This window comes from Solanum verrucosum, unplaced genomic scaffold (assembly GCF_900185275.1).
Source record: "Solanum verrucosum unplaced genomic scaffold, falcon-dt-bn FXZP01000062.1, whole genome shotgun sequence".
In the NCBI taxonomy this organism is placed as follows: domain Eukaryota; kingdom Viridiplantae; phylum Streptophyta; class Magnoliopsida; order Solanales; family Solanaceae; genus Solanum; species Solanum verrucosum.
Window position 1 is genome coordinate 3,900,521 of NW_026020477.1, and position 16,219 is coordinate 3,916,739.

The window sequence follows — 16,219 nt, forward strand, 5'->3', positions numbered from 1 at the left end:
GAGTTGGCTGAGCACTTATATATAGATACATTTCTTCTTCTCCATCCGATGTGGGATAGGTTTGTTACCCAACAATTTTCTCCAAAACATTTATTTTAACATTTTTTCCCACTAAAATTATGAATTTTCCTCATGCATGCTATTTCTAATGCCCTAAATCAAACAATGCATAATAAATAACCTATGTATTACTAATCAAACATATAACTAATACAAGTCTTGCTTAGATATACACTTTACCAAACGACACCTTAAAGAATTGTTGAAAAATCAGACGACATCAAAAAAGTAGCAATTTATACTTTGTTATTGTTGTAAAACTCGGATATCTATTGTCACTGTTGGTTAAAATATATAGATAATTAAGATAGTTGATACCTTTTCATGTACTTGGTTTAGATTGTACCAACGACATCTACACTTCAACACTAATAAGATATATAGTTCTTGGCATACTTATCAAGATGAGGAAAAGCCTCATAAATCCAAACCTGAAATTAATAAAATAAAAAATAAATGAATAGAGGCTATGAAATGCTATATAAATATATAAGAGTCTATCATAAATCAAGTACATAACTGATAATAAGTACCAGAAATGCCCAGGGAAAGTCATACAGAGCATACGATGCATTCCCTCTTTCATTATACATTTTACTCTGTTCTTCAAATTGATTTTATTCTTCAAATACAACACTGTTAGATCAAAATGCTCTTTCCCCCATGGATAACTCTTAAGAAATCTAAATCATCCACCATTTTAATGTGGTTTGAATCCACAATCTATATCGATCATGGATAAGCAACATCGAGTGGACGAACCAAAATAAAGTGCACTTCAACTTCTGCTCATTATTCAATCGGGTACCCTTGAACAAACTCATCGACTTTGTAGTAGTGATGTTCTTATTCTTGGTCACCTTATAATGAAATTTCTCACATTTTTGAAGGACTTTTGTCATTTTTGCATCATGGGGATATGCTGAGCAATTTAGCTCCGTAATGAATGAAAATTCTCTTAAGCTAAAACAAGCAGACTTATCATTCACACAGAACCACATTTCATGTAATTTTTTTAAAATCATTTTTCACATGTTGTAGCAACATATAATGGACCATCTGTCCATTGAACTTGAAATATTCTGGAATATGCCTCAAGTGTCCAAAACAAGTACCTTTCAAGTCATTATAAATTTTTTGCTTGAACTAAAAGTTTTCTAAAATCACGATAAACAACCATCCGTGCTCTCATTGAAATTTTCGCTGGAAACTATCCTAACTCATCCATCCATGTGGTTAGATTATACGACTTACAAGAGATATCCCTTGCACAAATTAGCAGGGACATAGGATCATCATCCTCATCTCAGGTATCTCTACAACTCTCATCATCTTCACTATCAGTTTTTTCTTCACTAGATTCAACATCATCACTAGCATGGACACTACTGGCCTCGCAGTTGTGAATCTCAGTCATTATATCAGAATCTGAGTTAGACTCAGGTTCTTCAACTATAATTTTTTTCTTTTTTGAAGATTTGAAAACTTCTACAGCCTTTCGTTTCTTATTTTTAGAAGCCTTAGAAACAGATCATTTAACGATGCCGCCTCTAATTTTAGCCATATTGTACTATATATAAAAATATAATTTTCATATCAAAATATCGACCAGTAGTCTATTAACACAATTAGAGTAATGTTAAAAAAAATATGCAAAACAAGTAGCAATTCCAACAAGACTCAACAATGCCATTGACATAAATACCATAAAATCGATCAAAACACAGTTAAAAATTTTCAAATTGATAGGCCAGATAAACATAAAAAAATAAAAAAATTCTACGCATTATCCAAAGCAAAACATCAGTAATGATTCCAAATAAAAAGCATGAACTAAAATGGGTGAAATTTTTAGAACTTTCAGCAGATATCTAAATTTAGCTATTGCAATAAAAAAAAATCAAATAGGCTAAAAGCTATTGAAAACATTATTAAACTTGCTTGAGAGGAAGAAGATTGAAAAAGATTCAACTGAACTTGGGGAAGAGGATTGATGAAAAAAAGACCCACTCCAGTTCGTTTTTCAGGGACAATTGTAGGATCTCACTTTTCTCTATGTTTTAAATAATGGAAGATGGAAGGTTTGTTAGAGAATGGTCAGTTTTATGGAGGTTGATAATTTCGATAAAACAGGTTTATGGAAGACGAAGAGGCACTTGGAGAAGACGTTCTCTGAGAACGTTCTGAGGTTTCCTCGGAAAATGTTTACAAAATATTATTAAATATTTTTTTTTATTTCTTGGGATTGTAATTTAATTTAATGTAAAGTGTTGGGATGAAAATAATATTTTATATACTTGTATTTTTATCCTCCAAGTTCTTACAGTGATAAAAAGGTCCATGACCCCACAACTCAACCCCATTTTTTCACTTTTCCTAACCCTAATCCTAAACATTAAATCAAAAAGAAATCAAGCGTCTATTTCTCAAATTAAGTTTTGAGAGTGAACCTTTTGCCAATTAATCTTTGATAACCTACTGGGAGCAAAAGGGATGAAGATTCAGGATTCCTCTAGCTTGGTAGCAGAAGTTATTGCAGTAAGGAAGGATTGCAATACTGTTTAGAGAATCAATATTCTCATATCATAGTGGAATCTGATTCTCTGGCAATGGTGAATATCATTAATGGAGTTTGGGATACACTTTGGAGTGTGATAATGGAGGTCAACTCTACTAATTTGATGTGAAGTTCTATATCTACAACATTCCTTAATTTTTGTGATTTATAGTACTCTTAATGTAATTTCAAATAATATATATTTCTCCGTCATTCTCAATTATGCAATATGGGTGAAATTTCGAGAGTTAACCATTTTTTTAATATTCTAACTTAATTTTAGTACTATTTTATAGATACATAACATATAAAAAATTATCTTAGATTAATTGAAATGTGAAAAGATAGTAGTTTGTGTAACACCTCGGTATTAGAAGGAGCTAAATTTAGAAAGAGCTAATTTGAGATTTGTTCAAGTAAAGCTTAAGTTGTGAGTTTTAGGTTAATTTCAAACGGTCATAACTTTTCGTACATGATGATTTAGGTGGCCCAAAAGATATCAAATGAAAGATATTGGAATCCTCTTTCCAACGTCATTGTGTTTTCTAAATTTTGAATTCGGATGAGGGAGATATGCCCATTTGAAGTCAACCTGTCCAATTAAGAAAATTTACCAAAACTAATGAAGGTTATTTTTGTCTTTTCCTTACCCCATCAGATCTATACGTTTTTAGTAATATTTTAGGAGTCTAAATTGATTTGGGTCAGTTTTTACAACTTTAAATTATGCTTAGTGTTTTGAGATGAGTTCAAGGCGTTCGTCAAGATTCTTGAGATTTGTCGAGAAATTTTGTCAAATTAAGGTATGTAAGTTTTCATAGTGTTGGGTTCGTTCACCCACATGCCAATCATGTAAATTTCATCCGTAATTTTGTTCTAAAGGTTGAATGATTTGAATTCTTGATGGGTGTTCTTGAGGTTTTGTTCTTCATGCTTTGTTTATGGAGTTTGATGAAATCTTGAGGTGAAGATTTCGATCTTCGAGGGTTGTTCTTAAGGAAAAGTGAGTAGGTTATTGTGTACTTGTATTGGGTAATTGAATCTAAGGAAAATTTGAGGAAAGCAATCGAATCTCGGAGATTTAGGGTCAGAAAACGAGAAGAAAAATTCGTTGGGTCGTTTTGAGGGAGGGGTGGCGCGACGCGCCACTGATGCACCAGAAGGGCGGGCGCGGCGCCCCTATAGTGCACCAAGATGAGATCTCTGAACTTCAGGGGCTGGCGCCACTCAGTGCGCCAGGGTCACCTGCCCCCGTCGTTTTTCCATCGTTTGACCCGTTTGAGTTCTTTTAAGGTGTATCTTTACTCCTTTATGATTCTAACTACTCTAAACTACATCTAAACATCGAGAGATCCTTCATAACATGAATCATAACCCTTGAATTCATAATTCAAATTCAAGGTAGAGTTAAGGGTTAAGTCTTTAGAGTTCTTTCGAGTCATTTTGAGAAGTCTTTTACAATCTTTTAAAACTTGTTTTAAGACTTGATTGTGTATGAGAATGAGGAGAGTTGAGTTTCAATTTTCAAAATGAATATATGGGAATTAAGTATTTCTAAGAGTAAATGTTTTTTACATTTAAAATGAGAGGAAACATCGATTTTCAAATGAGTTCATGAGGAGTTTTTGAGTATAATCTCTTTTAAGAGAACCTTTTGAGTAATAATATCAAAGTTTGAGGTTGAGGAAATGTTTTCAAACATATGAGTTGAGTTATATTATTGGGAATGGTATTGAGCAACGATATGGGGATGAGTTCAAACAACTCAGAGTCCTCATAAATCATGTAGCCAACATGGGTAGAAAGGATCATACTTTTTAGATGATTCCTTATTGATTTTTAAGCATAACTTAGTGGATCTACTTAGTTGAGGATGTCTTATACTCCGACAAGGTATAGGACAATTCTGACAGCGTGGAGAAAACAATGTATCATCACATAGCTCATAGTGATGATTGTCGGATAGAGAATCAAATTGAATAAGATAAACCAACACACCATTGATTAGGCTCTTGAAAACCTAGCACAAACAGTTGAAAATTGTATACATCCACTGCCACATCACACACTTGACACTCGTACATGAGATAATTATTTTAAACATAGAAAAGTAAAAATACAGAAAAACAACTACTATATATTAGGAGCTTTTGACTTTAGATTCTCCTTCACAAACAAATGTTCCATCGGTACTGAAATAGTTGCAACCCTTTTTACCTGCGCAACAATTGGTGCATATTTTACCTTTACTCCTTTTATTTCCTGGACATATCGAGTACGCTATTCTTGGATTACAATTAAAGGGACAAACTTTATTTATTTCGTCTATAGTCTTTTTCGTCTGTCCTTCACAAATGAATGTTCCGTTAGCACTGAAATAGTTGCAACCTTCAGTGCCTGAGCAACAGTTTGTGCATCCAACTTTAAACTTCTTATTTCCAGATTTTGGGCATCTCCCATACTGAATAGTTGGATTACAGTTACGTGGACAAGCAGGCGCTGCATCCACTTGGCTTAAAAGTAAAATAGTTCCAGCAAAAATGGCTGAATAAATAAATAAAGTCATTAGCAAATATGTATAAGGGTTTAATGTAGAATTACCATAGATGATAAGAAATTTAAAGACTTACCAAACAAAATGAGGAGAGCAACTTTGTTAAAGGCCATACTTTCTTGTGTTTATTACCTTCAACTTGTTATATTTGAGTGAAGAGTGTGTTATCCTCTCCACCTATTTATAGCAAATTAACTCATCTATAAGGAGTAGTTTGGTTGGAAACAAATTATTTTGGGATTAATTATTTTTGGATATGTTATCTCATTATGTGTATGAGATAACTTATTTCATTATTATAGTAAAAATGGTAGAATAAATAAATCAAAAACTATCTAATACCTCCAACCAAATACATGATAAAAATATTTTGTATTTTATTACGAAATTATTATACCTTATATATACCTCACATCAAACGATCTTATAGGTAAACTTATGCATTGATAGTGTCAATTTTTTTTTATACCATGTTGTAATAGATAACATGTGATGGTAACAAGAGATGCTTGATGGTGTTTGTCAGATACTCAGTTTGTTCTCTTTATTTCGTTTTAAAAAAATGATGATTATTTTTATTTTAAACAACTTTTTAATTTTAATTTTTTCACATAACATGCTAACAATGGGCATAACATTAAAAAATATTTTGATGTATTTAACATATCTTTAAATTTAAATTACAAATCTAATAATTCTTTTATATTTTCTAAATTTCATATCAAATTAAAATTATAAGTTAAACAAATTGAAACCGAGAAAAGGAGTATAAAATAATATTTGCAGAGAGTGTTTTAGTTCCCTTTTTTTCCCCTTTCCTTTCCACTATGCTTGGGAATCGAACCAATCTGCAAAAAGCTTCCAAAATGAGTACAATTATATCTGTATAATATAATTAACCAATGTGGTAGGTATGACTAAGGATTTCAAAACCTGAAAAGTGGAGGTAGGTAACGTTATGATTTCAAACACTTCGATTAAATAAAAAATGATAAATTTATAAAAGTACAATTATTTTGGTTACGATGCAAAAATATAACTCAAAATTTACGTAATAAAATTGGAGATATATTTAAGTTCAGTTAGTCAAGTAAAAATGATGTTTGACTGTCAATAGTTCGAGGATGAAACAAATAATTCAGATCGAGCTTAGGAATATTTTCAATACTACTCTCAAAGAAGAAACAAAATAGATATAAGCAGAGGCGGATCTAGTATTTGGAGGTCGTGGGTGCCACAACGTTCAAGTAAGATAAAAGGATCGATTGCTTTAATTTTGGGTTACATATCGGGTTATTGATTATTCTATTTTTTTATTATAAACAAATCGATCAAATATGCATGTTAGTAATATTTTCTTCTAGATATTCTAAGATTAGAGATAACTAAAACAATTCAATTTTGATTTTCTTTTTGGAATTAGATGTCTTATTCGCTGAAACTTTGAGAAAAAAAGATTTTTCATATTAAAATTTGAGTTTGTATAAATCATCTAATAGTATTAACATAATATATTCATATTCCATTGACTTTATGTGTTGTTGGAGATATATAGTAGGGAAAGAATAAAAATTGTAGTTTCAGCCTAGTCATCTTACTTAGCAAGAACGTCGGTGAAGACCGAAAGAACCTTTAAATTAGAAAAAAAAACTCTAATAATAATATTCATCATTTTTAAAAATTATATTTTTTTAAAATTACTATTTAAATATATTCTTAACAATATTTATTTGACGTTCATAATTCAGTACTCATTAATTGATAAAAAAATAAATATGTAACACTCATATCAAGAGATTAATAATTAGTGCAAGAGAAAGTAAAAAAAAAGCTAAAAACTAATTATGAAAAGGAGTCAATTTGAATTAATAAAGAATAGTAAATAAATAAGAATGAACGGAGTGAGGTTCAAACCTGCATTGGTTGTGTGGCAGACCAACTCCTTTGCTAATTGAGTTGTTCCGCATTATAGTTATTGGGTGACAATAGTAATATATATTGAATTATTATACATATGTACATATATATACAACGTTTTTTTGAGATCCCTGGGTGACGTGGCACCCCATCTGTCCACGTAGATCCGCCCCTAGATATAAGTTTTTGCAACAAATTTTCAATACTTCTTTGAAAGAACTATGATGATTTGAACTTGATCTCTATGGAAGATTTGTGCTTGTGGATCTTCTTGAAATTTATTTGATTATCAAGAAGAGTCTAGCATATTTTGATCTCTTAATGAATATCTCAAGAGTTTATGAGATATTTTAAGATTTATTTAATATCCATTGATCTTTGTGAATATTCCATGAACTTGCGGGATATTTCAAAATGACTCTTTAAGGTATATTATAATATTACTTATATAGGCATAATTTAGGATTTAGGGTAAAGTAGCTTCCAAAAAACTTAATTGAAATAGAATTAATCTTGTAAAATCCTACAAATTTTCAATGTCTAAATTAGATTTAAATTTCTAATTTCACTTAAAAATTAAGATACACCCAAATATTATCAAATTGATATTTTAACTGTGGATTCTCACATTTATATTTAAATATTTTAAAAATATGATTTTACCATATATGACTTACAAAAAATATGAATTCATGTGAACCTGCAAACCCCTGATGGCCAGAGAAAATACTTGTCCAAATAGAAATTAGGATTGGTACTTTATTGGGAAAGAGAAATTCAATCTAGTACTAAAGAATATTTGTTAGTATAGTATCTTTGAATCAATACACAACTTAATATACAATATAGTGTATAACTAATGATTACATTAGTTATACATGACATAAAAAAATGTACCAAATAAGGTATTATTAATACACACACCTAATGCATGTACACTCTATCAAACGACTCCTATATGGTATGTCAAGTTGTGTATTACTAATACCAAGAAATTTTAGGTATTAGTAATATGCACTCCCTCTGTCCCAATTTATGTGGTCGGATCTCGAGATTCAAACAAGTCTATCTTTGACCGTAATTTTTTCATATATTTTTTAAACATTTTGAATTATCAATTATTGTGACTTATAGTGATTTTTACGTAGTTTACAAATATATAAATTTTGTTTCCAAAAAATTGAAGATTCCATCGCAAATTTCCGGTCAAACTTAAACTGTTTGACTCCCGAAAAATGAAAAGTGTCACATAAATTGGAACAGAGGGAGTAACATTTTAACACTTGCATTAGAAAAAATAATTACAAAACTATCCTTAAAGCCTTTTCATTTTCTTTGTTGTCATACGTTTTTATTTTTATTTTTATTTGCTTTTTATTTACTGTGGAGTGTGCCGATACAGAATTGTGATTATAAGAATCTTTTTATTATTGTTGTTAATAAGCTAATTCTAATACTGAAATAAAGAAGAGGCTAATTATATACATATATATATATATATATAAAGAAATCTCCAATTTGAAAATAATTAAAACTAAATTCATATTTAAAAGAACTACAAAATCAAATCTAGTGATATATGCATCAACGGTACTCTATCATCATGTGATGCATTAACCTTCCTAAATGAGTATAATTATGTACTCCCTCCGTCTACTATTGTTTGTCATATATACTAAAAATAGTTGTCCAAAATTAATTGTCAATTTAAACAATCAAGAAATAATTAGTCTTTTTTTTTTCAATTCTGTCTTTAATAATTACATAACTACCGGTTTCAAAAAATAGTCATTTTAAAATTACAAGACTACTTTAATGTGAAAAAAGTTGCTTTTACAGTTTTCAAAAAGTACAAACCATTTTAATAATGATTGATAGTAGGGTTATATTAGTCAAATTGCACCTTATATTAAATTTTTCTTAAGGGTTGTGCATGATCTTATCCTGACAAACAATAGTGAACGGAGAAAAGAAAAATAGAGAGAAATCCAATTATGAATTATCTAATTTCTATTGCAAAAATATAGCTGAAAATTTGTATAATAAATCTTTAGTCCAAGCACAATTTCATATATACAATAATATACATTTGGTATAGAATAATATACAACACTTTCATATTTCTTTTCAATAAAAGTATTTAAAAATTTGATATACAATATTATATATCCAATATAAAATAATATACAAAATTATAAGAGGCATTTATATACTTATATTGATGAAAAATGGTCGTGATGACACTCATCTATCCCACCAATACAGGTCAACCTCAAACCCAACAATGTGAAACAAATGTGAAAAGTAAAACAATAATAGCATAAGAGCGGAAAACTTAGTCATTCTAAATTACTCACATAACATGGTTGTCATGTGTACATGTCACTAATGTAATAATCTAGAATTTGAAAGATAATACAAGTCTGAATGTCTTTGTTTGTCAAATAGAACAAAACAGTAAGGAACAAGAGGGCCCCACCGGATGACAAGCAACTACCTCTGAATGTATCCTCGAAAAAGATGAAGGAGAAAGGTCGCACAGGTCCGGACTCGGAACCTACACAAGTATAGAAGCAAAGAGTGAGTACCAAACAACACGGAACTCAACAAGTAACCACTTAAACAAAGCAAAACTAGCTGGAATACGAGTACTCCTTTCATCCCAACTGAACCACCTCAACTACTACCTGCATGCATAGAAATCAGCCAGATTTAACAATTTTAAGATACACAGTTCTCAAGGCTTAACAATCGCAGTCCAATAGTTACAGTTCAACAATCAATAAATATCAAGTATGCCAATCATAGGTATCAAGTAGATCAATCACAAGTATCAAGGAGTCACCAGAAAAATAGCACCAAAATATTTTATAGGGTAAACGCAAGATGATGAAACTATCTTTGTCATCAAGAACACACTACAAAGACTCTATTCTCTATATAATGATGAATTTGTAGAAAACAAGCTACTTAATATCGAGAAAAATAATATGTCACCTTACCCAGTAAGTGAATCAATTTAAATGTAATCACAATCCAAAATAATTTACTTAATAAAGAAAGGCACAGTATAATCCGATCGATAACATAAGTAAAATAATTTCAAGGGAATATAATATAAAATTCTACTTTACACTCTTTAAGAACTAGTGTCACAAATTATGAACAATTAAAAATGAAATATACAACTCTGAATAATCCTACTGAATATGAAACAAACAATATATGTTATAGTAATAATTTTATATTCAAGACAATTCATTGGCACTGTTACAAATTTACTGGAATTATTAATTGTTTTGCTATAGAAATAATTTAATACTTTGATTTACTACACTAATTAGTTATAGGATGAGTTTACTAGCTACTTTGTTTAAGTTGCTATTTAAAATCATATGGTTAATAAAAGTTTTCGAGACAACTTTTCAATCATATATGTTTATTCTTGTTATTGCAACAAACAAAAAAATATACTTAGTTATTTCGACTTTATACAAGTTAAAGTGTCTACTTGTTCACACCCAAAATTGAAGGACATAAATATAAAATAATGTCAAATTAAAAGGCGCGCGCGCATATATATATATATATATATATATTATGTCTAAAGGGAAACAAAAGAAAACGAATAAAGAGAGTATAATTGATTATAAATGAAAATGAAAATAATTATGTTTTGTTGATAATAGTACAAAAACGTGGTAGGATCCCTTTCCATTTGGTTACGTAAAGTGCGGTCTTTCTCTCTTTTATGGTATTGAGTTTCAAGAAGATGACAAGAGGCTATAGAATCAAACCAAAAAATCAAAAATCAAATGCAAATGAACATAAAGGTTTGAGGACCAAAGTGTGGGGTCTCTCAACTTCACCTCTTCTTTGAGACACCCCCCTTGGGGATACCTCCCTCTTTGGTAATTCATCTTTGTTTTTTGATCCAAATTGTTAATAGGCTTGCTTTTATTTTTGTAAGAGATGTGAATTGTGTCCATTTGATCGAGGACATTCGATAAAATTGGAATGATACAAGAGAAGAATTATGAATTGTTTATTTATTGTGAAATTTCATGCTTGCTTTTGATCACTTGATTTGTAAATGGTTTCTTTGAGTTCTATAAAGCATTTTTGCTATTTCATTAGTGTCCTTTCATCCTCAATGTGAGCCTGTGAGGGACCATCACGTAATTGAGGATTCAAAATTTAGACAACTTAAGTTGGAGAGTGGATATCTACTTGTGTGTCTTTTTTCTTTGATTAAATTTTCCATGAGAAAAAGAACCATCATCCCTATGTTGTTAAACTCAACATTAATTAGAACAAATCATTTAGATGATCTGAACCTATACTCTGGTTTAAGTGTGTTTGTAACTCCTATTTTATCTTCAAATTTGGATTTTTTTTTTAACCTTCTTTTGGCATCTCAAGATTTGCATAGAGCAAAATTAATGGGCATTTGTTTGTCTTACTTTCCTTTTTAATCTCTTTTAAAAAGGATGTCTCTCTTTTTCTTTCTTTTTGCAACACTTTAATTTTAAATTTTCACATTACATGTTTAAAATCACAAGATCAAAAGACATTTTGATACGTTCTACATATTTTTAGTTTAAGATCATAAAATATAAGTCTTCATACTTTCTTAAACTATGTGCAAATCAAGTCAAAATCAGACAAACAAATTGTAACAAAACGAGTATTTGTTATTCCAAAGGCATCCTTTTCTATTTTCCTATCCATGTAGCAAACAAATTGCCATTTAGAAGGTATTCATAGTAAGCCTTTTATTATCAATTAATCACTTCAAACATTGATCCCTTGCAGATTTTCATTAGAAATGGAGAGTTTAAATGGTTCATCAAGCTTGAAAAACTTCTCCTTTTCGAACAAGCAGTCGATTATGGACTCTACTTCTCCCTTTCTCCAGTCCTATGTAGATTCAAACATGGATGGATCAAAGGGAAAAGCAAAGTCAACAGAGGGATCGAGTCACCATCATCGGTGTAACTCTGAGAGCTTTCTTATAGAGGAGCAACCTTCTTGGCTCGATGACCTTTTGAATGAACCTCCCGAGACAACGACAGTTGTACACAAAGGTCATCGACGTTCAGCAAGTGATACTTTTGCATACTTAGGAGCAGCTGCAGAGAGGCTAAACACATTGGAAGAACCTAAAAATAAGAATGTAAATATAGGAGCTTCTTGGGGTTCAGTTAATTATGTGAGTTACAAAGATTTGAGTGCAGTTCCCTATGAAACAAAGCCAAATTCTTCCCATGAAGAGAAATTTAATAAGGTAAATTAGCTACACATTTGAATACTCGATCGATACATTTCTGATATTAATCAGAGGCCTTCCATCTTTATAGGCTGCTCAGGAATTGAATGGTGCATCAACTGTTTCCCATGAGAAGCATAACATGAGAGAGATCAATAATTCGAAAAACCAAGAGGGCTCTAGTGAAAGATCAAACAATGCACAAGCCAAACATTCCATGTCCAAGGCAGATGCAAAACGTGCTAAACAGTAAGGTTTCGTTTCAATGTCATCAATTTTGTTGCAAAGTACACTGCTTGAGAACATTACAACAAATTGAAGTAACATATAATTTCTTATATAGGCAATCTGCTCACCGATCACGTGTCAGGAAACTTCAGCACATAGCTGAACTTGAAAGAACAGTTCAAGCTTTACAGGTAGAAAAAAATACAAGACTCATCATTTCATTTTGTATTTGTACTTCAGGTAGAGATGTAACTTATTTCTATTTGGTGACATTTCAGGCAGAAGGATCTGAGCTTTCTGCGGAGCTTGAATTTGTTGACCAACAAAATATTATACTAAGCATGGAGAATAGAGCGCTGAGGCAGCGTTTGGATAGCTTATCACAGGAGCAGCTCATCAAACATTGTAATGCATCTTCTTTTTCTCCTTTTTAATGTTGCAATCATACTTTCTAATTGTTTCATAGAAAAACTTACTATGATGTTTGATTGATGCAGTGGAGCAAGAGATGTTGGAGAGAGAGCTCACAAGGCTACAAACTATGTATCAGATGCAGAGGCAACAAATGCAACAACAGCATCAGCAGCCACAACAACAGAATCCCTCTAAACATCGTCGAAACAAAAGCAGAGATCTTGAAGCACAATTTGCCAACCTCTCAATCAAGAACAATGAAGCCAATTCCAGCAGGGTTCAAGTGACTGGTTCAATCCGGATGTAAAAAGAGACTCATTCTTTTCACAACCTACCAAGTTGGTTGAATGTCTCTTTATCTTTTTTTCCCCCCTTCAAATATCGCGATTTGGTATTACTACAGAAACTTTTTAGACTAAAAAATATTTGATCCACGACATATCGGGGCCTGTAAAGATTATTGAGAATCCTGCCCTGCATAGTATATTCTTAGGCTTCTACTTGTTAACAGCCTAGTCCTGACTGAACTATAGGCCTCTGGAGTTTAAAAAGGAATTGTGCAGATATAGTGGTGAGGTTTAATTGTTGTAAACTGTGACTATGGTGACCATCCATTCTGCTTTCAGATGTCACACATGTGACATGATATTATGCATAGTAGAGATGGTTCTTGTATTAATGCAGATTCCAATAAATTTCTGTTTGTTCTTCAAACACGATGTTGATGTTGTCAATTATATATCACTATGGTGTGTCTGTCTGATCATGTCATATTCACCTTCACATCTTTGCAACACGGAAAAAGCCTCCATCAGATTTGCGAAATACTTCTAAGTCCTTCATTTGAAAACTAAGGAAAATAAAGTTGAAAGGGATGGAAATCATAACTAGTTTATCCTATTTGTCTCCCATAAAGGACATATAAATGCCCTAAAGTTAGTGACAATTCTCATCACTTAACAATATATATAGGTATGAAAGTAATCTCATTTAGGGGTGTGTCGGTTTGGTTATATTGATTTGGGTTTATCGATTTTCAGTTTTAAATACCAATAATCAAATCAGTAAGATATTTTTTTATCGATTTTGATCCGTAACGGTTCGGTTTTGATTTAATCAATAAGAAAATGCTTAAAAAATAAATATATGTCTTCTCCAATAATTTGATGCGACAAGATAATTAATAATGTAACTTTACAGAACACGCATAAAATAGAAACAATATAACTAACATGAAAATTACTATACAAGTGCAACACAAAGAGAAATTAAGAGTAATAGGGTTCTTACTTTAGGTTTTAACGTCTTGTATAATGTGAATTTCTAAACTCAAAGTCATTGTGAAGTGTGAATTGAAAGCTAAAGGGAAAAAGTAGTAACCACTAAGATATTGAGATAACATGACCCTTAACTTGGCTTCAACGGACAACTATGCCCTCCAACTTTGGGTGTGCATAAGTAGACACTTAAACTTGTATAAAATTGAACAAGTAGACACACGTGTCCTACTTGACATAATATACGTAGGACACATAATTGTCATGTAGGGTGCGATGTAGGACAAATGTATCTAATTGTCCACTGAAATCAAGTTAAAGATCATGTTTATGTATTATGCCTAATATTTATGTAGGAGCAAATTTGCACGAGTCGATTCTAAATTTATAGGATTTGATGGTTTGTGATTATATTCTAAAGAAATGTTACTGTGAATACTGTTTTTGCTATAAAATGTGTCTCTATGTCACAATTAATAAAACATTGAGAGTAACGTATTATGTTTAAAACGTTATTACTAGTAACGCTATTTTATTTAACGTCGTCGGCCCTTATATTTTACATTACTGGATTTTTTTTTTGAATAAAATATAACCTAAAATGTTAAGTTTATACAATTTCAAAAAAAAACTCGGTCGTGATTTTTTTTTCTTTTTATGAGCCAAAAATTTTCACCATAAAATATTGTATTATTACTTATTTTACAATATCAGTGCTCAACAAAGAAATAAATAGAAGAGTATGATCCTTAGGCAAATTAGAGGATCAGTATTCCAAAATTAACGCTTCTAGTGGGTTGTATAAAACCTTATTTGATTCTTGAGGATAGTGGAACTCATTAAGAAACTATACTATCGGTAAGATTTCTCGGGGTAATGAGATTAAAGAGTTTGTTTGGCATTATTACTAAAAATGGCTTATTTTTAGAAATATATATTTTTTTAAATGCTTTTAAAAAAAAGTTATTTATGTTTGATTAATTCATCTGAAAAAGTCTTTTTGAGTGGATTGTGTTTGGATAAAAAAAACAATTTAAAAAAAAAATACTTTAGTGAGTCAAATTACGAAAAAAGACAAATATCAATGCATTTTTAATATTAAAATTATTTTGAATATCTATTATAAAAGATTTAATAAAATTTTATTTTTATTAAATTAAAATGTATATATTTAAATTTTCAACAAATATTATATATAGTTAAATTAAAAATAAATTAAATATTGATAATGTTAATATGGTGATTAAATATAATTAAAAAAGTCAAGAAAAATAAATTTAAAAATCATTTCACAAATTAAAATCACTATATATGAAAAGCTCATCAAAAAAGAAAAAGAAAAAAAGAGAGATACTGGTAATCAAATATGTGTATATGGCATTCATATTTCTGTCTAAAAATATTCTGCTTCTGCTTTTTTAAGAGGCAAATTTTTTTTTTATCTTCTTTCAACAGAAAAACTGATTTTACTTTTATTAAAACAAACAGTTTTACTGATTAGCCAAACACCTTATTTATCCAAAATAAATATTTTTACTCAAAATAAGTATTTTTGACTTCCCACAATATCAAATGGACTTTAAAAAAGTAATAGTGAAGTATAGTGCGGAACCCAGCGGGACACATACGGGAAATATTCTTACTCATTAGCCTATTGAAGCTTACATGGCAGTCATCTAGACATCTATACTTACTGATTTCTTGAAACTTATTTGTTAAAATTCACCAGGACATATCTGCTGGCTAATCGAGATTTACTTAATAAGCTCATTTATAGGTTTTTTTAATCTCTAATTGGATTTCCTTTTCTAACTGAATTTTATTTCAAGGATGTAATCTTAGAGTTCGTTTACACTAAGGGCCCGTTTGGCCATGCAATATGGAATCATGATATGATATCATAGTATGAAATCATGAGATGAAATTGAAGTTTTGTTTGGACA

The 16,219-nt window shown here is 30.6% G+C and overlaps 2 protein-coding genes across 2 annotated transcripts; one reads left to right on the forward strand and one right to left on the reverse strand.

Moving 5' to 3' along the window:
* Nucleotides 1-4,705: 4,705 nt before the first annotated feature.
* LOC125809257 (wound-induced proteinase inhibitor 2-like) lies at nt 4,706-5,312 on the reverse strand. The gene is made up of 2 exons (XM_049488922.1): nt 5,248-5,312; nt 4,706-5,161 (listed from the first exon to the last, which is right to left on the reverse strand). Exons 1-2 carry the CDS (start codon nt 5,282-5,284, stop codon nt 4,758-4,760), a joined length of 441 nt encoding a protein of 146 aa, XP_049344879.1. The 5' UTR covers nt 5,285-5,312; the 3' UTR covers nt 4,706-4,757.
* A 6,564-nt stretch (nt 5,313-11,876) lies between these two features.
* Nucleotides 11,877-13,713, forward strand: LOC125809243 (uncharacterized protein At4g06598-like). Its single transcript, XM_049488906.1, has 5 exons — nt 11,877-12,375; nt 12,449-12,606; nt 12,701-12,776; nt 12,864-12,990; nt 13,083-13,713. The coding sequence occupies exons 1-5, from the start codon at nt 11,917-11,919 to the stop codon at nt 13,304-13,306; spliced, it is 1,044 nt and encodes a 347-aa protein (XP_049344863.1). The 5' UTR covers nt 11,877-11,916; the 3' UTR covers nt 13,307-13,713.
* The last annotated feature ends 2,506 nt before the right edge of the window (nt 13,714-16,219 follow it).